The 25516-nt window shown below is 42.2% G+C and overlaps 1 protein-coding gene across 4 annotated transcripts in view; it reads right to left on the reverse strand.

Annotated features, from left to right (window-relative positions):
* Positions 1–25278, reverse strand: part of APC (APC regulator of WNT signaling pathway) — a 62406-nt gene extending 37128 nt beyond the window's left edge. Inside the window, exons 1-3 of one of the 4 annotated variants that reach the window (XM_083403567.1) lie at positions 24654–25278; positions 22230–22274; positions 965–1117 (exon numbers count right to left, since the gene is read on the reverse strand). In XM_083403567.1, coding sequence (XP_083259693.1) covers positions 965–1099 — 135 coding nt within the window. In that variant the 5' untranslated portion in view covers positions 1100–1117; positions 22230–22274; positions 24654–25278. Of the gene's footprint in view, positions 1–964; positions 1118–11752; positions 11848–12277; positions 12509–22229; positions 22275–24653 lie in introns of those variants that run through there. The other 3 variants (XM_083403568.1, XM_083403569.1, XM_083403570.1) reach the window with 3 other exon arrangements.
* Between the last annotated feature and the right edge of the window lie 238 nt (positions 25279–25516).

A 25516-nucleotide genomic window follows, 5' to 3' on the forward strand; every position in this document is an offset into this window, starting at 1 on the left:
AAGCTCTACCAATAAGTAAAACAAATTGAAAAGCATGGCCACAAGGCAAAAAGTTCACAGGATTCAAAACTTATTTGACCTGGCTTTCTGCTTTCAGAAGAACGAGTAGATACAATGAATCCATGAACAAATAATTAAAGAAATACCCCTCAGCTATTTCCTTCATGGAGGATCACCCATCTATGGAATGGTTCTGTTTAGAATTAGAAATGAAGTTCTTAAACAAAGCAAAAAAACTCTGCATCTCTTATCCACAATGGTTATTTCTGTTTTGTATGGTTATTTTTCAGAAAGTGCCCAACGGATGTATCTGAATGCTTTCACAGTGCAATATATAAAGCAGAAATGTGGTATATTTTCTGCTTTTGGAAGGAAAGCAGAAAACTAATTCATGCATACTAGAATCCAAAATATTGTTTTGGGAATTATATTACAAGTTCTAAAAGCATAATTATTATTCTTGCACACAAAGCAAAGGAAACTGGCCTTTTATAGACACACAAAAAGATGGATGGGAAGAAATCATTAAGAATGAAAAACTAAGGGAAAACGTGGGTGCAATGAATGCAAATTGTTAAGTAATCAAAACATCATTTCTGATCACGGACATGTCTCTTAAAGCACAAGACTTTACCTCCAATTTCCCAGCTCTGTGAAGCTTGAGCAAAAACATGATAGCCTTAAAATACAGGTCTTAGATTAATAAATAAAATTATTTGACTATAGATATCATGCAACCATATTCAAGATGTATCCTACGCAATTCCTCTACAATGCATTGCTCTCCTGCAGAAGATGAGCATTGACTTGAACTTTTCTAAGAAATAGTGCAGTACAGATATTTTTAAGATAAATAAATTGTATTCTAGAAGGGAGGAGACAATAATATCACTGCACAAGGTGACATATAGGATATATTTGTGGGACAATTCAAATTTTTACTAAAGTAAAATGAACTTTATACCTTCATATTGGATGCTTCTGTTTCCAGTTTTGTAAGATGATTTGAATTATCTTCCAGTTCTTGTCGAAGGTTTGAGTTCTCCATTTTTAATGCCTCTACTTGTTTTAACAGCTGATCATATGACACTGCAGCCATTCTGGGCTACCCCAGGACCTACAGCAGAATAAAGAAGAAATATTTGTTTTGGTTCATTTGTCCCCCAAAATGTATTGTGAACTTTGAATGTTGACTTTTGAGAGAAATAATTAGAACATGCTATTTCATTTCCCAGCTGAATATAGTATTTTTTGTATCCTGTGGAAGGTTTTTAAACTGATCATATAATCACATAAACCATGTTAAACTTGGCTACCTTACTCACTTATTTTTAAACCTTAACAAGCTTTGTTTAGTGACATGAAAAATGCTTTCTACCAGGAAGTTCTAATTGAAGTCAATACAAATTATAGTTCTGCTGCTTCCCTAGCCTTGGCGCGCGCGCGCACACACACACACACACACACACGCACACACAAACACACAGCAATACAAAATTACATTTTGATTGGTTCCAAATCATAATAAATGCATTGCCACAAAGGTTAAGTAGTAAGTTGGACGTTCTTTTCAATGCTAAAGCCCAAATGCAGAGAACCTTATGGCATGCGTTTCCTCATTGCCATTTGCTTTCCAGTTTACTGAAGCTCCCCAGACTGGATCACAATGCAATGCAGTGTGGGAGATTGCTAGGGTCAGGGACTGGCAGGGCTCCAAGCAGTGGGTGGAAGAGGTGGTGGGGCCAGAGGCTGATCCAGGAGAATGGGGTAGCTATTTATGGGTTTTTGTGCTTCCTGCAAGACAGGAGCAGGAGCTAGAGGATGAGGAGGGGTCTGCTGAGGGAAACACAGTGCCCAAAGGGAGCTGGGGCAGAATCCCTGCCCCCACTGTCACTGGGATCAGGAGGGTCTTGAAGAGGCAGGCACAGTGACAACTTCTGTGTAGAAGTTGCAGGTTGCTTACACTTGTGCTACCAGGCAAGAGTACTTAAGCTTGGGTGTAGGCGTGGCCACCCATTAGTCCAACAGTCCAGCTCAGAGCACAAACCCAGGGAGGGGCACCAGCCACCTGGCCACCAGAAGCACATGTGCGCATGTGTGTTTAGTGCGCCTCATAAGCTCCTGTAAGTTCATGCTTTCTCAATACAGAATTAAACTACCAGCTATTTGTCCTCCTTGGGCTGGGTGTGCTCAGGACAACTAGTAGGCGCAGCGGAAAGAGTAAGAAGTCCCATTGCTGACCTCAGAAATGCCTAGAAGAATTATCACACTATTACGTCCAAAACTGTAGACATTAGTAAAGACGGAATATGATTTTAACAGGTTAGTTATGCTGAACCATTTGCGTATGACCATGTGTTTATTAGGTTTCAATCAGCAAAGAACTCCCAGGGTTAATACTTAGTGAAGTAGAATCACGCAGAACCTTACCTCCAGAAGCGCCTGTATGCTCCCCAAACCTCTTTAATTTAAAGCATCTTAAACAAGACTGATCTTGAAGATAGCTCAGAAACTCCACCACTCATAGCCAACCTAACTGACGTGGCAAGGCTGGTATAAGGTCAGCCAGCTTTGGAACAACTGCATTGACTTTCCAGTTAACTCTGCACCCAATTCAAGGAGCTGGTATCAACTTCTAAAGCCTCTGAAGGATTGAGATAAGAGTATCTCAGAATCCACCTATATTCATATGAGACCCTCTGCTGTGGTCTGATCACAAATTAACTATGGTTTACTGTTGCCCCTCCCCACTTCTCATTCATGCATGTGGAGTATGAAATGAAAGCTTCTTTCATTTCTCATTTATGTTCAAGCTCGGAAAACTATGGTCTCTTCCAATTCTAGTTCATTTTTTAAAGTTTCTGATAATATGATCTGCTGAGTGCCAGGTCCAGAAGAACCCCAAAGCTCTGCTGTTCAGATAAGCAGATTGCAACCTAATACAGTTCTTAACCCGAGGTACCACTGCATAACATCTTCCAAGCCAGTCACTGGCAGTGCCCCACCAGCATCACTTTGGACTTGTCTAGAGTCAGCTTCAGAACGTTTGCCCTTACATCACCTCTAAGCAGCCATTCTAGGCACAGTCAGCAGGTCCTGAACATTTGGTCACAGAAATGCAGAACATCTGCATACTCATGACAGTTAAGTCTAGTCGCAGATGACTCTGGGGTTGCGACGCTCATCTCACTTTACAGGCCAAGGGAGCCAGCGTTTGTCCACAGACAGTTTTTCCGGGTCATGTGGCCAGCATGACTAAGCCGCTTCTGGTGCAACGGGACACCGAAACCAGAGCAGCGCATGGAAACGCCATTTACCTTCCCGCCAGAGTAAGTATTTGTCTACTTGCAGTTTTTGGCGTGCTTTCGAACTGCTAGGTTGGCAGGAGCTGGGACTGAGCAATGGGAGCTCACCCCATTGCGGGGATTCGAACCGCCAACCTTCTGATCGGCAAGCCCAAGAGGCTCAGTGGTTTAGACCACAGCGCCAACCGCGTCCCTCTAATGCAAATATGGGAAACACTTTCAGCCCTAAGGTCACAACTCCTAGTACTAACAGTGGGTGGGGCCAGAGGCAAAAAGTGAGTGAATGTGACTCTTTCTACAGCATGCTACATATTGTTTTCTACACTAATGTCCACATTTTTCTGTCCACCATCCAGTCAAGGAAGGATTTATCACCATTATCACCAACAGCAATACATTTCAGCCAGGCAAAAGCACCTGAGGCCAGGGCATGGAGCAGGGTCAGTGAGAAGTGGGTGTGGCCTAATGAGAATACCAAGCTCCTAACAAGGGTCCTAGAGAGCCACATTTGGTCCGTGGACTGGAGGCTTCCCACTTCTACTCTACAGCTACAGTTGATCTTTCCAAGTGATTTAACATAGATTGGAACGGACACATAGCCTTGTGGAACACACCCCACAGCATTTTGCCCATATCTAAGCAGACTGTTTCTGAGCAGACTTAAGAGCAGTGAACTTTTTTGGGGGCCGAAGTTCTCATTACCCTAGTGCAAAACTATTGGGGGCTGCATTTAAATAGTGGGTCAGACATCACACTCCCTTTAACATAGACACACAGATTTAATATAGGCTCTCCTTCAATCTCTCTCTCCCCCCCCTCACTGTTTTTTCTTCTCAGTGCACAGAGGAAACTCCACCAGCTGCTCTTCCTGGATACCCTGCACGCTGTATTTCCTTGCTGCGCGCGCACGCGCAAACACACACACACGATCCTCTTACACAGTGCAAAAGATGAATCCATCAGGAATCTTTGGGAAATGCTGAAGCAACTCTTCTTTCTGCTTTTTCAGCTGATTCCCAAACAGCTAAGCAATGGAAGGGGGAATCACAGGGAGACTTTTAACCTCCCCTCCCAATGATTTGCCTGCTACTGTTATCACCCATTGATCATTTGTTCAGGTAAAGCCAAGTGACAGGAAAGGGGGAACTGCTTCTCTTGCCTTTAGGATGGGGAGTTGGGGGGGAATTGACCAGGACCTTGGTGGGCTGGACAGGGATGCCTGGTAGGCTGGAGGCTACCAACTGCTTCTATAAGAAAAGAAATGATTGGGGAACTAGCCCTGAAATCCCAACAAAAATGTGATTTTAACAAATTGTATGGTCCAAACTGCTGGAAAATTTCGGAGCAATATTGTATTATCAATCATGAGATGAGGCTCATCCATGAGGGCCTACAAAGCTATAATTAGGTCACAGGTCAGACTGAAGCAGGCTGATGAGGTGTGTTACCAAGAATCAATCAATCAATCTTTCTCTCAATCTCTCTCTCTCTCTCTCTCTCTCTCTGTGTGTGTGTGTGTGTGTGTGTGTGTGTAAAATATACTTTCCCTAAAAAGAGTGTGTTGGACACAGGCCTAAATCTATAGTTATATTCGCCTTGCACAAAGATGGGTAGATTCATCACTGAATCTCTTAATCAAGGCAGTACCATGCCCCCTCCACTGCAGCATTCACATAACTGGACAGAAACCTGTCAAGTTAGTTCCATTTGCTTGTTTGTTTTCATCCATGAGTGGCAAGAGCTGCTTTCACAATGCCAAGTATCAGCCAATATTCTCAAGGGGGAAACAAACTGAGCTACAAAAGGAACCTGGGAAAAGAATGACAGGTGAGAAGAGAGACAGCAGTTCTCCTTGGCTGAAGTTGAAGTGTGGTTGAATATTTCACTGGCAATATTTTGTTAAAATGTCTCTAGAAGGGATGAGTGGAGGAGGAGGACTACAGAAAGATGAAGATTGAGAGTATGGGGAACACTGAAGCCAGCTCTGGCATGATACAGAAAACCATGCAAGTCAAGGGCAATCCAGCCTAAGCCTATGACATAGGATTGGATATAATACAAATTGTAAATAAAGCAATCAATCTTAATCATGAGCTCTGGCACAAAGGATATTCTGGATTCAACCAACCCTCTACTAATACCAAGCAAATTAAACCTGTTAAAATCTTGTATAGACAAGACTTAAGAAAGGAAATGAATGAAAGAAAGAAAGAAGCAGCAATACAAGCAAATGTTTATGCAAACCAGGCCAGCTTTAACAAATTCTGCTGTTCTCACATTCGCAATTCCCCCATCGATTCATTGCCTTGCCATTATGCAGTGTCAGCTCATGAGTAACAGAAGGAGATATCACACAAAGTGTGAAGCAAAACACAGCTACCGTATTTTTCGCCCTATAGGACGCAATTCCCCCCCTCCAAAAATGAAGGGGAAATGTGTGTGCGTCCTATGGGGCGAATGCAGGCTTTCGCTGAAGCCTGGAGAGCAAAAGGGGTCAGTGCGCACCGACCCCTCTCGCTCTCCAGGCTTCAGGAAGCTATCCGCAAGCCTTGCAAGCCCGGCGGAAGGTCCCGTGGGCTCGCAAGGCTTGTGGGCAGCAGCCTGCAGCCCACAAGCTCGGGGGACAGCGGGGAGGCGGAGCGCCGCCCCCCCGCTATTCCCCGACCTGATCTGGAGGCTGGCGGGGGGGGAGAAGCAAGCTTGCTTCTCCCCATCGCCAGCCCCACAAGCTTGGGGGACAGCGGGGCAAGCCGCTGCCCCACGGAGGCTAGAGAGGCTGTCCCTGAAGGCAGAAGAGGGAGACGGAGCGCTCCGTCTCCCTCTTCTAGCTTGGGGATGGCTGCGCAAAGCCTCTGCAGGGCAGCGGAGTGCGCTGCCCCACAGGCTAGGGAGGCTGTCCCTGAAGGCAGAAGAGCTCTTCTAGCTTGGGGATGGCTGCGCAAACCTGGGGGGGGGGGAATAATTTTTTCCCCTTGATTTCCCCCCCCCCAAAAAAAAACTAGGTGCGTCCTATGGGCCGGTGCGTCCTATAGGGCGAAAAATACGGTATAACCTCAACCTGAAGATTTGGGAAAGGAACCAAAAGTCTCAAGTCTTCCTTTCTGAAGATCACTTGTAGCCAAGTAGGATTGTCTTCCATGAACACGGTCTTAATGGTGAGTCTGTAGCTGACTGTGGAGGCCAATTCTGGATCCACACGTCCTTCCACAGTGGGGACATTTCTCCCTTTCATCCTGAGTTTGTGCGTCTTCAAAGTCCACAACACCTTTGGTAAAGGCTGTTCTCGCAGGCCAGTGTTTCCCAATTGTTGGTGTTTATACTACATTTTTTTAGATCAAAAGTCTCAGTATTCCTTTACTAGCTCTATAGTCGGTTTAATCAAAATATATTTAACAAATTAGGGATGCAACCTGTAAGAATTCTACTAACAAGAACAGATATCATCCTTTTGATTGTATTTTGGATGTTAACCGGTGAATTTCATAAATCATTGTTATTATGGTAATTATTTTTTTTAAGCAAACAAACAATCAGCTAAAGGTTGGTGTTCTGTATTCTCTCACTCACAAGAGAACAGCTAGATATTGCACAAGAATACACTATAACTTACTGCATGAAAGCAAGTTCTTTTTTAAATGAGATGCTGTGTTCATGGTGTTTCCATAATTTATTGAACTTTGTTTAGCCATGTAAGGAATAATTTTTCAATGCCAGTACAGTCAAACCTTGATTGTCGAACGTAATCTGTTCCAGAAGACATTTGGCTTCCAAAATGTTTGACAACCGAGGCACGGCTTCTGATTGGTTGCAGGAGCTTCCTGCACTCAAGTGAAAGCTGCATTGGACATTCGGTTTCCAAAAAACGTTCGAAAACTGGAGCATTTACTTCTGGGTTTTTGAGGTTCGGGAGCCGAAACGTTCCAAAACGGAGGCGTTCGGGACCCAAGGTTTGACTGTACCAGCATTATTAGAACATTTCAGTAAGGTTAGATTTGTGGACATTAAAACAGCAGTAAGAAGCAAGAAGTTGATTGGATCCCCTTCGGAACTTGAAATATGGGTATCCCCAACAAAAATTTAAAATTCGGCTGTGTAATTTGGAATTTATGTAATTTGGTTTGGTTTGATGTGATTGGTCGGTTAATAAAAAATTATTCTTTAAAAAAAAATAGAACATTTCAGCATGGTTACCACTTATCATAAATTTCTTCAGACTGTTTAAAAAACTCAGACTGAACAGCTGTCCCCAATACCATTAGGTTTTACCCTTGTTTGAACTTTTGCCATGTTAAAGTGCTGAGACCTTGCAAGCAGTGAATACACTGGAAGCATCAGACTGAAGTCTACAACAGACAAATCATACTGGTCAATTATACCACAGTGAAGACCTCAGGTTAACAAAACTATGAATAAAACAAAACCACTTTACTGTACATATTTCTTAGCCATATGGCCACGCCCGTTCCTTGACCAACACAATATCCACTGTCCAACAATATTCCCATGATACCTGCCCATTGGTCCTGCTAGCTAGGGATGATAGGAGTTGTAATCCAAAAACAACTGGAGACCCAAGTTTGAGAAACACTGATCTAATCTCTTTTGCCTCAGGGCTCACCCACCGTTAGCATATGGCTCCTGGGAGACTGAAGGAATATGGCCATTGGACAGAAAAATCTTCCCCATGCCTCTGATCTAGATAACCTGATGGGATCCAACTGCTGCTACAGCCCTACTTCTCCTTTGGGAGCAGGATCTGCTGTCTCTTGCTTCACTCATGGGAAAACGAATGCATCCAGAGTGAGAGCAGCCCTAACCCTCTGCTGCATTGTGCAATGAGGGAACATCGTGTATGCAAAGGATCCTGCTTCTGCAGGGTCTCATTTCTCACAATTATCCCATGACTGACAGTGTCTCGCTGGGCAGCATCCGTACACAAGTCGGTTATTTCCCAGAAGCACACAATAGGTGCTTCATTAGCTCTCTCTCTCTGCCTCTCTCTTCTGGCACAAATAGTGGGAGAGCTCTCACACAGTGGGTGTAAGGTTTAATCAAATGAATAGAGCCAAATTCTACAATATTTGGTTTTAAAGCTAATTTAAAGGGGTTCTCAAATGTTGCTTCAGTAAGTGCACATGTCAAGCAAAGGAAGTAAACTTCTCTAAACACAGTTATGAAAAACAAAGCTACTACAAGCTATTCAGACACCTGTGAAATGAGTTTGGAGAAAAGATGGGCTTGTCAGAGCATTTTTCATTATTTTATTATTTATAAAATTTGTATACCACCCTTCATTCGAAGACCACAGGGCGCTTCGCATTATAAAAATTCAAAATACATATTAAAACAAAAGCAAACACAAACCAATACCCCCAAACACATTTAAAAGCCCATAGAATCAGCCAAAGACTTGGCACCTATGTATGAAGGCACCAGGCGAGCCTCCCTGGGGAGAGAATTCCACAAATGGGAAGTCACCACAAAAAGGCCTGTTCTCATGCCGCCACCCTCTAGACCTCTCATGGAGGAGGTATGTGCAAAAGGGTCTCAGATGAAGATTGCAGAGTCTGGGTAGGTTCAGATGGAGAGAGGCGGTCCTTGAGGTATTGCGGTCTTGAGCCGTTTAAGGCTTTATAGGTCAAACCTATAGGTCAGCACTTTGAATTGGGCCCAGAAACTAATTGGCAGCCAGTGCAGTTGGACCAGGATCAGTAAAATATGTTCAAACTGTCTTATCCCAGTGAGCAACCTGGCCACCAAATTCTGCACTAGATGAAGTTTCTGAACTTCAAAGGAAGCCCTATGCTCAACACATTGCAGTAATCTGACCTAGGTTACCACAGCATAGACGACAGACGTTAGGCTATCCCTGTTCAGACAGGGCGGCAGCTGACTCACCAGATGATGAAAGACACTCTATGCTATTGAAGCCACCTGAGCTTCAAACAACAGGAGAGGATCCAGAAATACCCAGGAACTATGGACCTGCTCCTTCAGAGGGAGTGTAACCCCATCAAGAGCTGGCAACCTCCCAACCATCTGGTATAGGGAACTGCCCACTAGCAGTGCCTCAGTCTTATTTGGATTGAGCTTCAGTTTACCGGCTCTCTTCCAGTCCATTACCAAGGCCAGACAGTGGCCCAGCACATCCACTGCCACACCTATAGATGTAAAGGAGAAGCAGAGCTGTGTGCCATCAGTATATTGCTGAGAACGTACTCCGAAACTCTTGATAACCCTAATCAGTGGTTTCATGTAAGATGTTAAAACACCATAGGTGATAAAAGTGAACCACACATTGAAGGCTCCACAAGGCCAAAGAGCACTCCCCAAGCAGCACCCTCTGGAAACAGCCATCCAAGTAGAACCGGAACCACTGCAAAGCAGTGTCACCTACCCCTGACTCAGACAGCTGCTGCAGAAGGATACTATGGTCTCCCAAACTTGGGTCTCCAGTTGTTTTTGGACTACAACTCCCATCATCCCTGACCACCAGGGCCAGTGGGCAAGGATGATTGGAATTATAGTACAAAAACAGCTGGAGACCCAAGTCTAGGAAACCCTGATTGAAAAAATCAGTTTCCTTCAAGAGCACCTGGATCTGGTCCACAACCAGATCAACACCATGCAGTACTGTCTTAATCAAGAAACACAAAGTGGGACAGTTATGCACATGATTCAGGAAAGAGTTCTAAGCACTTCTATTTCCCATTTAAAAGGCATGGATCACTTATTGGAAAACAAGTAATTGTATTAAATAAGACTTATCATTACAAATAACATCACTTCAGAATCACAAGTGATCCAACATAGTGACCTTCACATGTCAAACAACAGGAAACAGTTTATATTTAGAAGGCTCATCAGCACTTATTCTGCATAGTATCCAGCCTGCCACCATATAGAAATCTGTTTCAACAATAAATTGACTTATCTCTTCCTGATTGGATCCTTTAATAATGGCAGAATGGTAAACTAAATACCCATCACAAAGACTTATAAAAAATGCTATATTGTTGTATATTGAAAACACATAAGAAATTCTCTGTCATATCCACCATTACAAGATAAGTGAAATTTGGTGAACCAGCTTATTATGTAGGCTCAACTTTATGGAGTATACAGAGTATAACTGAATCCTTGTGCCATTTTAAAGAGAAGACTCTCTGCACATACCCAGTTTAAAGTAATAATGGAAGAACAATCCAAAGGAGCCTCTGCACTACCACTGCTGTCCAAGATTTTTGTCTTCTTCTCCTAGCACCTATAGTTATTTAATGGGACTAATAATTCTACAAGAAGAACCTTAAGCTTGTTCTTCTAATCACATACTCATTTTAATTAGTGATTATTCATGTCCTTATGTCTGAATTGTTAAGAAAATATTTAATGGAATGCATCTCTCATGTGGGCTCCAATCATGATTACTTATACTGTTCTATATAGCTGATCTGAAATTGAATATATTTATATAAATTTTAAGGAAGTCTAAGTATTCACAGGCCTATTACTCTAAATAATAGATCTGAAATGTATAGTCCACTAATGAAACTGATGACTTCACTAAAAAATGTACATACTAAGTAGAAAATGGCATTCTTGCTATATATAATTTTTGAATCCACATTATCTTTATCAGCCAGCAAGAACAATAATTGATATAGTTTGAAATGTGGCAAATCAGAATATTAAAGTGTACAGTAATTTAAAAACAATTGCCATAAATACTAAAATATTGTTTTAGCATTTGGGAGCACCAAGTAAATACAACACACAATTATTCAAGAATTTTTGGGCTGATCCCCCAAAAAAGCCAATCATCCCAAAAGTACTGCCTTCGACTTATACTGTTGAAAATGAATTGATAATTTATTATACTTTAATCGTTGTTCTGCTAATTCTGCTGATGCTCAAATAAAATAGCCATTTTTCCTCCACAGTGATGCATCAAAGCTGACCTAATTATTACATTTAAAACTGCATCTGACGAGAAAAAAGAAAGAAAAGAGCACTACTTCATACATAATTTATTAAGATTACTAATAGTATCCAAGACTGAATAACTCTCAGAATCTCTTATGGTGATGATGAATAGATCAAGTCAAAAGCTTAGGGCAGATGACAAATACTGGTCTTTCCCTTTCATCTTTATATTTTAACATTTCGGAATTTGCTTTTGTAGGGATGGCAACTGCTCTATTGCATTCCTGGGTGCAGCAGTGCAGCAGAACCTCTCGTCTCTATGCAGCTTTCCCCCTTTCAGTAAAGGAGCAAAAGCTGCTGCAGTAAACCGCAGAAATGCCAGCAACACATCATGTCACTAACAAAGGCACTGGGATTTCACAGCATTTCCAGCGGGGAGTCTTCATGGCTCTGCAATATTATGCAGGCCATCCAAAAGCAAATCTTAACATTTCAAAATTACAATAATCCATTCTCTACAATACCTTCCTCATCCTCCCCCTCCAGCCCTTGCATTGTGGGGTTGTTAGATTCAAATCAAGGCATCTCCTCTGCTGCTTTGTGTCCCTTTCTCTGGCTGCTGCTACTGTGACAGGAGGGAGGAGGAGAAGGAGAAGGGAGGATTTCAATGGGCTCAGCTCATTCCTCTAAGCGATGAATGTTTCATTCTTTGTTGCCCTTTATCCGTCTCCTAAGATACTATTTTCTCCTTGTTTCTATGTCAAACCTTTAGAACAACCATTTTCGTGCTACAAAAGCGTCCTTTTTCTATCGCTTCCAAAGCTCGCCATCGCAATATCCTCTCGTTCTGTCAAAAGCATGGATCGGAATCCTAGGACTTGATTCCTAGTTCTTTCTGTAAAAGCTAAGAAGCGAATGCATGGACAGAGAACCAGGCTACCTCTCCTGACAAATGTCATTCACTAGCCAGAAGGGACAATGCTGTCCTTACAGACACCAATACTCAGTGCTCATTTCCAACGGGAGTACAACGCTAACATTTCACCTACCCCATCTCCGACGCCGACCGCACCTCCATTCAGTCTTCAACACCCAGTACCTTCCTGTATTCACTGTCTGCGCTAAAGCCAGAGCCAATACAGCCACATTCCAGTCACGTGTTCACCCAGCCCAACCCAGCCAATGGCCCTGATCACATCTGAGAATATAACATAGTCTTGTTCACATCCACTGCTTTCTTTTCTCCGATCCACCCCAGCTCTTGTCAATTTGCTGTCTGTACAATCTAGCAGAAGGGAAGGGAGGGGTAGCTTGTCAATGAGAACAGGAAAGGACAACCACCTTTGCTGAGCAGAGAGGGAATACAGAAAGTGGAATGGGGTCAGGGGGAGAACAGAGAAAGAGAGACATGCCCAAAATCAATTTCTCTTATTCTCGTTTAACTGAACAATTTCTCTTTGTGTGATGACTGCCTTTTCTGCCCTCAATGCCAAGTGATTCATCAAGACTAATATGTATATGTTAACAGTATTGATAACATATACCCTTGATTGAAGCTATGGAAAATAATCAGTTCACATCATAGCAGAGAGGGCTAATTTAATTCAGATCCATTTCCATTACTGATCATTAGGAGCTGTCTAGTCCATTTCAATTCAAACTGCAAGATTCTGCTTTAGGGTAGAGCGTCAAACAAGATGACCTTCAAGTCCCATCCAGACCTCCAAGTCTATGTCCCTAGTGGCAACACATTTTAAAACAGAGGGGAGGCGTTCAGCAGGAAAACCATGTCAACTGCAAAAGCATTTTCATTCCAAATTTCAGCTATAGTATACAGCTGACAATATATACATATAATACTTAGGATTTAGCAAAAGAACATGACTTCACAGAAACTAAGGTGGCTTTCCACCCAAACAACTTGCATACTAACATTTTTATAACAATTAAGAAAAATTACTTTGCAAAGGATGCTGCCTGCTGTATTCGCACAATAGCCACAACACATGCCTCAATGCATAATGTATGCATATGCACACAAGAAAAATGAAGGTAATGTGGATCGTGACATAGGGAGCTTAAGGCTGCAATCCCAAACACACATGGGAGTAAGAGGGACTTACTTCTGAGGAAACATGCATAGGATTGCTGTGCCAGTCTTAACTGATGATTCAATTTGAGAGAGAAATTATGAATGTAATAGGAAGGCAGTTATTGTTAACAAATATATCTGGAGAACCATTTGTTAGAGAGAAGCAGTGATTAATGCCAGCAGCACATCCTGCTTCCTGTCTGAATAGGCAGTAGGTTACTGTTACATACTGCATTTACATTCAAAAATCATGCAAGTATCCAAAATATGTGAAGTTCTCTGCAATTCAGGTTACTTAAATAATTTGTTTTCGTATTATTATGCCAATCTACACTACCAGCCCCCACCTTATTGAATATTTAAAACTGTCTGAGCAAAGGAAGAGTCACTATTCTAACAAAAGGCACTGGACATTTCCCCAAGTTCAGAAAGGAAATCTGTAGACTAGTTTGTTTCCCCCAGAATGTTACCTCATAGGATAAGAGGTAAATTTAGGGCCGGATATTCTCCAGCACTGCTTCCTTAGTCTCAGGCAGCTTTCACGTATACAATCTACTTTAGCTGATACTGCTAATTTCTGCAAGAGTGAAAATATGAACAATTACTAGTTTTGGTAATAGCAAAACCTAAACAGGTTATTAACTGACATATTGAACACAGGACGTAAGAATATGTTGTGTCTCCTGATTCTGTCGACTGATATGCATCTAACCCAGATAATTTGTGAATAACTATGGGGACAGTCACTTAGAAAGTGTATTGTTTGAACCTGACACACTGACAATATCATCAGTAATGCCATTTGAATATGAGCATTAAAATAAACTGGAGATAATATTAGCTTCAGGGATTGAGCTAGAATTTGACCCATAATAATTATGCTGCAAGGAATGGATACATTCCTGAATACCCAAGTTGTGTCCTGAAAATGTGCAGGGATTTGTTTGTTTTTTGCACCATAGGAGCTCAATGCCAATCTAGTCCAAAGTGCACATAACAAACAGATGCTAGCATCATTCGCATAGATCCTGATTTCCTATTAACCACTCTGGGCTGTTTCCCAGGGCCTGGGTCTCGATGTCTGCACTCTGCCATTGGAACGACATGAGAAATAATTACTACAAGGTTGTCAGAAGTTCTACTATCAGGCCATCAAAACCTGGCAATCAGAACTATATGTTTTTAGAGACATGCATACTGTTTGTTCTTTCTATATGCTGAGCATGTAAACCAAGAATCAGAGCATTCTGTATATCATTTGATTCTGTAACAGGACGAGTATTTCTTCTCCTGCAACTTATGGGCTTCATTTGCTCTGTCCCATTAACTCAAACAAGTATTTTTGTCTTCCACAGATACATATTTAAGAATACAATCAGTTTAGAAGACAGTGGGTTGGATTCAGTCTTCTCATGAGCGGAGCTCTACCTACAGGACACTGCCCTTTAAGAAGGTGGGGTGTTTGCTGAATCTTCCTTCCCTTCCTTGTAAAGTTTCTCTGGAGGTTGGGCTCTCCAAACAATAATGGTGCTTATGATTATTTATTAAATTTGCATACCACCCTTCACCTGAAGACCACATGGAGAAACAATTATGGGAGGTTGCATTTGGAGCAGCAGAGAAATCAGAAGAAGACACTTCCTTTCCTCTAAGATTAAAAATAAAGGGGGGAGGAACAGCTGAATATCTATTAACTAGTTTCCAATAGATTGGCTTGTTTAAACGTGAATAAAAATATTATCCTGAAAGAACCCAAAGTCTTCTTCAGCATTAAGCAGAATTTTTATACCACTTAATTGTGAACAAAACCTCTCAACAGTTTTAGCATGGTCTTCTTTTGCAGATTAAATCTGCTATGTTTTGCCAAAATTATCTCTAAGTATCAGGTGCTTCTAAAGACTTGCAAGTAGTATTAGAAGATAAGATTAATTTCCTATAGCTTAATACAGACAACTTTATTTCAACCAAGTGGATCTTTTAATATTATATATTTTCTGCTCTACAGCAGTAGCAGTTTGAGACACAGCAGCCATCTTATCACAGGTTCACACAAATGCTACATCACTCAATTAATCCAATACAGTAGAATACTAAAGGCGCATCAAATCAATACAATGTATTGATATGAAGATACTGACAATAAAGTCACAAGTGCAGAATTCTACTTCTGCGTAGTACGATTCTTCTACTGACCATTACAGAGGACAATACACTAAAAGTTCAAATATCAGTTTGTTACACAGGATTTTCAAATAAAGGAAGTTGTGAAAGATCAAAACAGCCTTTTATTCATCTCTTTTAGACATGCCATAAATGAACACTGAACATTTATGACTTAAAACGTATTGTCTAAGTCTTCACTGCAGCTAAGCAAATGCCACAGAATCAAACTGTTCTTGATTAATTTAAAAACTTAATTGAAATAAAGCCACATCACTCTACTACAAGAAACTACAGAAATAAAGCTAACCTTGATCTTTATTATTGTGCATGCTTACAAAGTTAATAGAACGTTACTGAAGACTTTGTGAACCAAACTAAACACTATTTAAGAGCTGAAGAATTAAGACATTTTGTTTCCCAGTAAAAACTGAGAGGAGTATAAAGACAGTCATGTACAGAAATCTACTTTTTCATGCAAATAAAGCAGTACACAAATTCATTGCTTAAAGAGGATGACAAGCACTCCTTTCCCATTCACTTCACTCTTTTCAAGTTATTGCACTTGAAACATTTTTTGGAAAAAGCTTCATGAACCAAGTCCAGTTCTCAAGGTCTAACAATGACATTTAATTAGTGGGCTGTCACTTGAACTGGCATCTAAACTTTTGTGAAATACTCAATTCCATATTAATTCAACATCTTACAAGTCTAATAGAAAACCAATTCTTAGCATGCCCAATAAAAGCAAAGAATTAATGTTGTTAGCATGAAGCAATTCAAACATTTAGACTTCTAATCTACGCAAAGATGCCTGCCCCATGTATGACCCAAGTTTCAAATTCACACTGCCCCCCACAAAGTGTGTATTTGTAGAACAGCTGATGCCAAGCCTGGCTCTAGAAGGCAACAAAGTCAGGCAATGGACAAGAGCCCAAGACTGGGGCCCCACCATATTATCATTTTCAGTTAATATGAAGCACTGAAAACAGTCATGTGTTTTTTTAAAAATAATAATCTCAGTTTGCATATCCTAGCTCTTTCAGATGAAGCAGTGAAAGCAATTTGTGCCAAGGGTTGTGCACTGGTTCAACACTGAAATGTGACATTCACCATAGTTCAGAGCCCACCCAATATGTTTGATCAGAAGAACCATATAGGTTCCACAAGGCAGAGCACTAAATGTATGGAGGGGGGATGTATACAGTACTGGAGATAAGTTACTTATATGCTACTCTCAAGATGTTTCAGATAGCACAAAGCCAGGGATATTAGTGAAATACTACATACCTGCTATCATACATTAAATTGCTGGAACGGGATTACAATTAATACAACAGACTGGATCTGTTCAGCTAGAATACGTCATTGTAGTATTCTGATGTTAGGTTGCAACCCTTAATCTCTTCCCTTGGCATGAAATTCCAATAAAATTCAAAGGGCTTACTTGCAGGCAAATGTACTCATGAACCTTTTTTGTTTTTAAGACATATATTTGTATCACACACTTTCCATTCTAAAGAGCTTTCAAGGTGGCTGTCAATAACAATTTGCCTAGGCTATGCTTACTGAATTTATCTCTCTTCTCACCATCAAAAATATCCCAAAGCAAATTACTACCAAATTATTTGCAACAAACTATAGATCATTTTCATGAAGGGTAGGTATAGCAGGCCTTTTTAGACAACAGTGACAAAGATTCCACATAACACCATAAAATACACTATAGTCTTGAATCCAGTATTTCTTTGGGATATATAGTTAATTGTACTTAAGCAATACGATGCCTATTATGATAACTGGTGTTATCATAGTAAGAAATTTGAAAGAGAAAAGTACTCACATCTCACTGTTTTCAAAGTATGTTGTTATACAAATGGGGGGAGGGGAATGCAGGTATCCAATAAGTACTACCTTTCTTGATATATAGAATTTATATCTTTATTCTGGATGTTGTACGAACTGAATCAAAAATGAAAAACTTGAAACTGCAATACTAGGGCTTGGGTGCTAAGGTAAGTGAATAGATGCAGTTGACATCAATTTATTCAGAATGATAAGCTCTAAAAGGCTCTCTCCAAAATAAGATAAACAGGCAGTAAAATGGCAAATGCAGTTCAATGAAAACAAGTCCAAAAAGTGATAGATACTGGGGCAAAAAAAAAAATCATTAATAGATGGATTGGGTCAGAGGTGGTGATGACCAACCAAGAAGAATAATCTTGGGTTCAAAACAGATTGTTCAATGAAAACGTTGACCCAATGTGCAGCAGGTGAGAAAAAGATAAATTCCATGTTTGGGATTATTATGAAAAGGATTGCAAAGGGATTACAATCTTCTAAAATTGTAATGCCTTTATATAGATCTATAGTGCCTAAAGTTTGGGTCAGCATGTCTCAAAATGGAAAACGCAGGAAACAGCAACCAAAATGACCAACAGCCAAAGCAACTCCACTGTGAGGAAGGGTTACAACATCTAGGACTTTTAAGTTCAGAAAAAGCAAGCAGGAATGGGAAATTTGGGGTCTTCCAGATGTTGCAGGATTAAAACTCCTGACATCCCTAACAAGCCAGTAAGGGCAGATGGGAGTACAAGTCCAACAACATCTGGAGGGCCACATGTTCAGAGAAGTAGGCATGCCTGAGGATTTTCTTTGGTCCAAATTCTTTAAACAAACCTGATTCTTACATCCCAGAATAATATGCAAATAAGAATGTCATTATCCTTTGGTTTCTGAACTTCTCTGAATTTTGCTTCAAAAATATAGTGAAAGGCATATGTGCACTATGTGAAGTAAAATACGTTCAGAAATATGAATGTTAACTTGTTCTTTTTATATTTGCAGAATGACAAAGAAATAGGTAGGACAAAGCACACTTATGGACTGAACGCGTGTGAAACTGACGCAGCCTGGAAATAAATTGATCACAAGATGAAGGGTTTTAAAAAATTATGCATAGTGTAAATTCAATGGACACAGAAATTCAAACTACTAGAACCCAAAGACATCAGTTAAAACTGAATACTAGAAGATTCATGATACCTCATATGAATGAAGTACAGTGGAAACCACGCACAGGTTGCAATTTGGTGTTTCCGTGCATAGTGCAATTTAGTGCTTCTGCTCATGCGCAACTGCCGAAACCCAGAAGTAACCCGTTTTGGCACTTCAGGGTTTTGACAGTCCACAACCTGAAAAAATGCAACCTGAAGCGAACACAACATGAGGTATGACTGTACTGCACACAGTATACTTAAACTGGAATTTTCTACCAGAAGATATGGTGATGGTAACCAACTAGGGGAGTAGACATGTTGAATTAAATAGGACTTCAGAGTAGACATTATTAGAACTGCCCTATTAGATGCCTTTAAAGCTAAGAAGCTTACAACTACAGTATAAGTAAACAAAACACAATTTTTTGGTTTTGACTTGAACACAGAAACTAGGTTCTAAGTAGGCTAGATAAATAAACAAACTGTATATATTCTATTATACTAAACACTACATTCAGAATTAACAAATAAGCCATATACAATGTTCTTTCATTTTACTTATTTCAGCATTTTAAAGGGATACTACAATCATATCAAACTGACAGTTTGTCACTAAATTACCACCTTGTCATGTGTAGCAGTAAGAACACATATCACACACAGAAACAAATCACAACAAACCACATAGATACTTTTGCCAATTTCTCGTACAATGCTCAAATCTTTCTACTGTTTGAGCAAGCAAATCATTTTCCTATCACCAAGCTTCCCTTCAGTAATCCCTTCAAATCTTCTCTCAGACCTCCGCCTTCAAAGGTTGAGAGCTTTTCCTTCACAGCAGACTTTCCCTTCTTCCACATTAGAAGTTTCACGCAATGTCTTCTACAGCTCATCCTCAGAAGTCCATTAATGAGCACACACAACTCTAAATGAAAGCCATACCATAACTCCCTTATTCTGGTTAAAACTAGACTATGCCACTCTCAAATGACAGTTACGAAAAGGTCAGGAAAACTGAGACCTCACCTCAGGAAAATAGGGGTTACAGAAGGAAGGATGCACAGATTGGGTTTCATATATCATTGCTAACAGGTCTACAAACAAGCAAGGTTCAAGAATTCCCAAGTGCGAATCAAAAAATGATTGTTAAATAAGAAGAGTGAAGCACTGAGTCAATTAATGCTGCATGTTCCATTGCTTCAGATTGGAAGGTGGCAGGGAAAGGGAGATGAAGAGGGAGAACGAGAACTGCTGGTTGGAGAGCGGCTGGGACAGCTGGAGAAAAAAAAAATAGCACAAAGAGGTACAGGGGCCAGATAAGAATATCCAGTGTGTGTTTTACAAAGTAGGGAACAGAAGCCTCACAAACAATTTAGAAGGTGGGCAAGATTTCATTCAACAATCCTGTGGTGCAGAAACTGCAATATGCTTTAATTTGGTTCCCAGGCACTTCTGACCAGTTCTGCAAAGGCTCTTTTACAAATCCAAAGTACAAAAACATTACAGAATTTTAAAAGCAAACGGAAGACGTGTGGATAAAAGAAATGGCATTATGAATGCAAGCGGAACCACACATCTCTATACAAAACAAAGTCAATAAAAAATGTGATACAGCCAAGTCTTTGTTTCATTGCTTTTGCCTAGCTAGCTCAGTTGGCTAGAATACGGTGCTGATAATCCCAAGCTTGCAGGTTCGATCCCCGTATGGGACAGCTGCATATTCCTGAATTGCAGGGGGGGGTGGACTAGATGATCCACAGGGTCCCTTCCCAACTCTACAATTCTATTCCTGTCACTATTATCCTGGTCTGTACATAATGCTAAACAATAAGGTTATAGCCAATGCAGACACTGCGCTTGTGGAAAGACTCATGCTCACACAATGGAACTTCCTCTCATTTCCGTTCCACACACACACACACACACACACACACACACACACCTGCTGGGACAGGGTCCCCTAACACTTGAAGAGGATGGGAAGAAGAGGGATAAGAGAGGAGGGAACGTTTCATTGTGCAAGTGTAAGTCATTCCACAAACGCAATAATGTCTCTATGAACACAGAAATTCCTAATTTCTATAAATTAAGAACACCTGTACATTCTTGGAAGTTTCGTATCAGTTAATTTGTACCCTAAAATAGTGTGTTCAGTTATTAAACTACTCCCTTGGGATAAGCTTATCTGCAATGCAGTCTTTATGAAGAGGAAGACAAGAAGGATATCAGGAGGAAACAGAAGTCCAAGCGTAATAATATGCTGAGGGACCTTGTGATCTCCACTAAACTTGTTTCCTGACTCACTATGATTAGTAAAACTGAAAGCATGGCATTTACAAAATGTTAAAAAGTGAAGTTTTAACTATGTAGAAATTATCAGTCTCAAATATAATGCTTTCCCACTATTTGAATAAAAGTTAGTCATGTAATTTTAGTTCTTTAATATTTTAATCTTTAACAGTTATTGAATAGGTAAGGTAAAGGTACCCCTGCCCATACGAGCCAGTCTTGACAGACTCTAGGGTTGTGCGCTCATCTCACTCTATAGGCCGGGAGCCAGCGCTGTCCGCAGACACTTCCGGGTCACGTGGCCAGCACGACAAGCTGCATCTGGCAAGCCAGCGCAGCACACGGAACGCCGTTTACCTTCCCGCTGGTAAGCGGTCCCTATTTATCTACTTGCACCCAGGGGTGCTTTCGAACTGCTAGGTTGGCAGGTGCTGGGACCGAACGACGGGAGCGCACCCCGCCGTGGGAATTCGAACCGCCGACCATGCGATCGGCAAGTCCTAGGTGCTGAGGTTTTACCCACAGCGCCACCCGCATCCAAATTCTGTCTTTTCAGTATGCAACATATATTGGAGGTGAGGAAGAATCTCTCTCCCACAAATGGATAGGGAGATAGAATAGTAGAGAACAGCGCATATCTCACTATCCACAGGTATCTTTGAATAAAACTGTGATTGGATACACTTGTGTGTAAAGTTTCTTTGAAATAAAGCTTACTTCCAGAGATAAAATTCAGTTGAAACCAATTGATAAATAGGCCACGAGTGGCAATTATGTATACACTATTAGTAGGAATAGAGTATTGTGCAAATGTTGGTCCACAAAGGCCAATCTACAGATTACCTTCTCCACACAGGCTACTTCTATATACCCAAATGTAGTATTTAATACAGCTTGCTATGCGGAACTTCCCAATCAGGAAAGCTTTCATATTTGTAACAGATGCCTTCCACACTGCTAGTGTAGAAACTTCAGTGTAGCAATCTGGGTTAGATACACATGGTTGCCATGAAGAAGTGGACAGCCATATGGAGAAGGTATTATGCAGATTATTCACAAGAGTTCAGTACAGCAGCATAATGAGCAGTTATTGTAAAATCACTGATCCCCATAACAACTTCCTGCAGGTGAACAAAAGTTCAATTTTCAAAACAGGAAACAAACATAATAAACTGCCACAGCCAAACTGAATTTAGACTCAAGTCCAATGTTCAGCTAACATGTTAGTATCTGCCTACAAGTGGCATAGTTTGTTACAAGTCACCAACACTCTTCAACTGCTAACAACACTAGAAGCTGCAACATATTTATAGACTCATGAGTGTTTCTCAGAATTCCCACCAATAAACTACAAAAACCATGTATCTTATAAGAGTAGGAGCACCATTCCTGGAACAATATATGGGAACAATTATTCCAAAGAAAATGCAAGCAAAGGTAAATCCACTGAGGTGCACTCACCAAGAAGAAAAGTTAGATTGCTCCAGCCTCCATACAGTCTGAAATCTAAGTAGAAGGGGGGGAAAAACAGAACAATTAACAGCAACACAACGACTGGCTGGTTCTATAACAGGGATGGGAATCAGAGGTTCCACAGAAGTTGCTAGGCTACAACTCCCATCAACCCTGGCTACTGCTCATTTTGGGTGAGCTGATGGGAGTTGCAATTCAAAACATTTAGGGGACATTGGAATGAGGAAACCTTCCATAAGGTTAACTAGCACTCACTGTTCTTATTGAAGCACTACCTTCTGAAATGGTATCAAAAATATTTCCCCTTGCTGGAAGATCCATTTAAAGCAGGCTTCCTCAAACTCGGCCCTCCAGATGTTTCTGGCCTATAACTCCCATGATCCCTAGCTAGCAGGACCAGTGGTCAGGGATGATGGGAATTGTTGTCTTAAAACATCTGAAGGGCCGAGTTTGAGGAAGCCTGATTTAAAGGATTGACCATAAAAAGGGATAAATACTTAAACTGAATAAATGTTGATCATGTAGATTGACTCATTTGCTTGGAGACTGCACACCTGCCTTAAGGGCCACCGAGACTGTACAAGACCACTGTGGAGCCTACTGTAGGCAATGTGGGTAGCCTACATGATGGCGAGTGTAGTATACAAGTGTTACCTGTTCCCATTGGAATGTAAGAGCTCAGAACAAAGGTCCAGGATACTGATTCCATGACCAACAAGATGCCTATGGAAAGCCTACAAGCAGGACCAGAGTTTGACAGAACCCACCCATCTTTTTTCCCTTAATTTGGATACTGCCCTTCATCCAAAGATCTCAGGGCAATAAAGTAGTACCTCGGTTTAAGAACAGTCCTGTTTACAAACAATTTGGTTTATGAACTTCGTAAAACCAGAAATAGTGTCCCGGTTTGCAATCTTTACCTTGGTCTAAGAACAGAATCAGAACAGTGGAAAGGGCCTGGCGACAGGAGGCCTCATTACGGATAGCGCGCCTCAGTTTAAGAATGGTTTTGGTTTAAGAACTGACTTCCGGAATGGATTAAGTTCATAAACTAAGGTACCACCGTACTTGCGATTCTCAAGCATTCAGAGGCATATTGTCTCCCACCATAGCTATTATAGCTAGTAGTCATTCTCATTCACTCATCCTCCATTGATCTGTCTAATCTTCTTTTAAAGACAGCCAAGCTGCTCCAAAGTTATAACCTTTCCTCACCGGGGAGTTGCTTCACCCCCTTGCTCATTTTGGTTGGCTTTTTTCCAGATATTCAATATCCTCCTTCAGCTGCAGCAAGCAATCATGTTCTCACCAGTTTTATATAATAGCATTAAGATACAGGGTATTTTAGTTTCATTCACTTTCTTAATGATCCCTAAAGTAAAATTCAACATATTCATCAAGCTATCCCCCATAACCCCAAGGTTTCATTAATGGATAGTTCTGACCCCCCACTAGCACGTAGATTTTTTGCTGTTGGTTTTTGTGCCCCAACGTGCTTCATTTTACACTTGCTAACACTGAATTACATTGCCACTATACTGCTCATTCACACAGTTTTGGAGAAATTCTCTATAATGTAGAAGCATTTATCAGTAGTCCCCGTGTGGAGATTGGAATGTTTGTATCATCCCCAATTCAGCTGAGAACCACTACTTCACTATAACAAAGCATGGGCTTAATGGGCAGAGGAATAAAATAGGATAACTTCAGTGAACAAACTGCAGAGTTCCAATACAACTGGCTGTAGCAAATCCGCAGTTGTCACAATCCAAACCACTCAGTTCCAAACTTCGTGAAAGCGCAAGTGCTCCAATTTCTACTCCTTTTGCCAACGGAACGTAGAAGCAGATGCAATTTGGGGTCTTTGGGACCCGTCTGCCCGTTGCAACTCCATGCAACTTTTGCCCTTTTTGTGATGCGCTCCTCCCAACAGCGGCCACAATCAATAGCACTACCCACATAAAGAGAACATAGGGAACATAGGCCTGTAGGCGCCAGTGTCCCATTTCAAATAGTGCCCCCACAAACAGGGCATGAGACACCCTCACCTCCAAGTGGTGGGGACCCCCATCCACCAACTCCTTAGGGAGAAGACCCACGGGCCATAGAAGGCCGTTTTAACTACATGGGGCTCTGGCTCGAAATAGTAAAAGCCCCGTCCTAGGGAAAGGGCAGGGTTTTGAAGAAGTAGGGCTCCAAGAAGTCAGCCAGACAATGGGGCAATGGTGTCTGCTGCCCCGTGGAGTGGGGGGGGGATGCGGAACGACCCTCAAAGACCCCAGATCCCCGACCTGCTTTGACTGGCAAGGCTCAGGCGAGGAGGAGGAGAAGGAAGAAAGGCATCGTAGCCGGTGTACTGGCTCTGGCCAGGTGTGCTCCCGCCGCCGCCGCCGCCGCCGCGCCTCAACTCACCTGCCCGCCTCTTCGCCCTCCGCACCCAGCAGCAGCGCCGCCGCAGCCGCCCCTCCCGGGACTCCGCCGCTGCCTCCGTCGCGGCCGGCGCTCGGGGGACTCGGCCCCACCACGAAGCTGGGAGGCGGCCGCCCACACATCCGGGGCGCGGGGAAGGCCGTGGGGGGGACAGGCTCCCCTTCCTCACAGGCGGCGGCGGCAGCAGCAGCAGCAGGCTAGAGGGAAGCTGGTCCCCCTGCCGCCGCCCCGGCTTCTCATCCCCGAGAAGGCGGCTCCCCTCCACTCGCGCCTCGGTCGGTGTCGGTGCCGGCCCGCCTGCGGCCTTTGCCCTCGCCACACTGGTAACCTGCTGCCCGTCACCGCCCCCCTCACTCCAACTTCCCGGCCAGCCTCCCCGCCGCCATCTTGTTTCGGGGTGGGAGGGGGAGAGAGCGAGAGAGAGCGTTTGCTTTCGAGCGCACGCGCGGTCGAGGGAATCCCGGCTTGTTGGGAGACCAGAGGGAAAGAAAGGAGCCCGGCGCGCCTGCGCGGGAGAGCGTGGCGTTCGCTTTTCACACCTGCTGAGAGAGAGAGAGAGAGAGAGAGAGAGAGCAGCTGGGAAAGGGGCGGGGCTTGGTTGTCTCCCTTGCTTGACAGCGCGCGGAGGGAGGGAGAGACCGCCAGCCAGCAGCTCGGCTGCAAATGCTGCATGCTTAGTCGGTCTGCGCTTCTGCAGCGATTGGGAGGGGATAGAGGGGGACACCACGTGCAGGGAGCGGCAAAAGCGAAGTTTCTGCGTTCCAGCAAGGAGATAAGTAACTATGCAACTTTTAGAAGACATGGGAAGGCAGCCCTTCGGATACGGATGTTTTTAATGTTTTATG

This window comes from Podarcis tiliguerta (assembly GCF_965153285.1).
Source record: "Podarcis tiliguerta genome assembly, chromosome: 11".
NCBI classification, from domain to species: domain Eukaryota; kingdom Metazoa; phylum Chordata; class Lepidosauria; order Squamata; family Lacertidae; genus Podarcis; species Podarcis tiliguerta.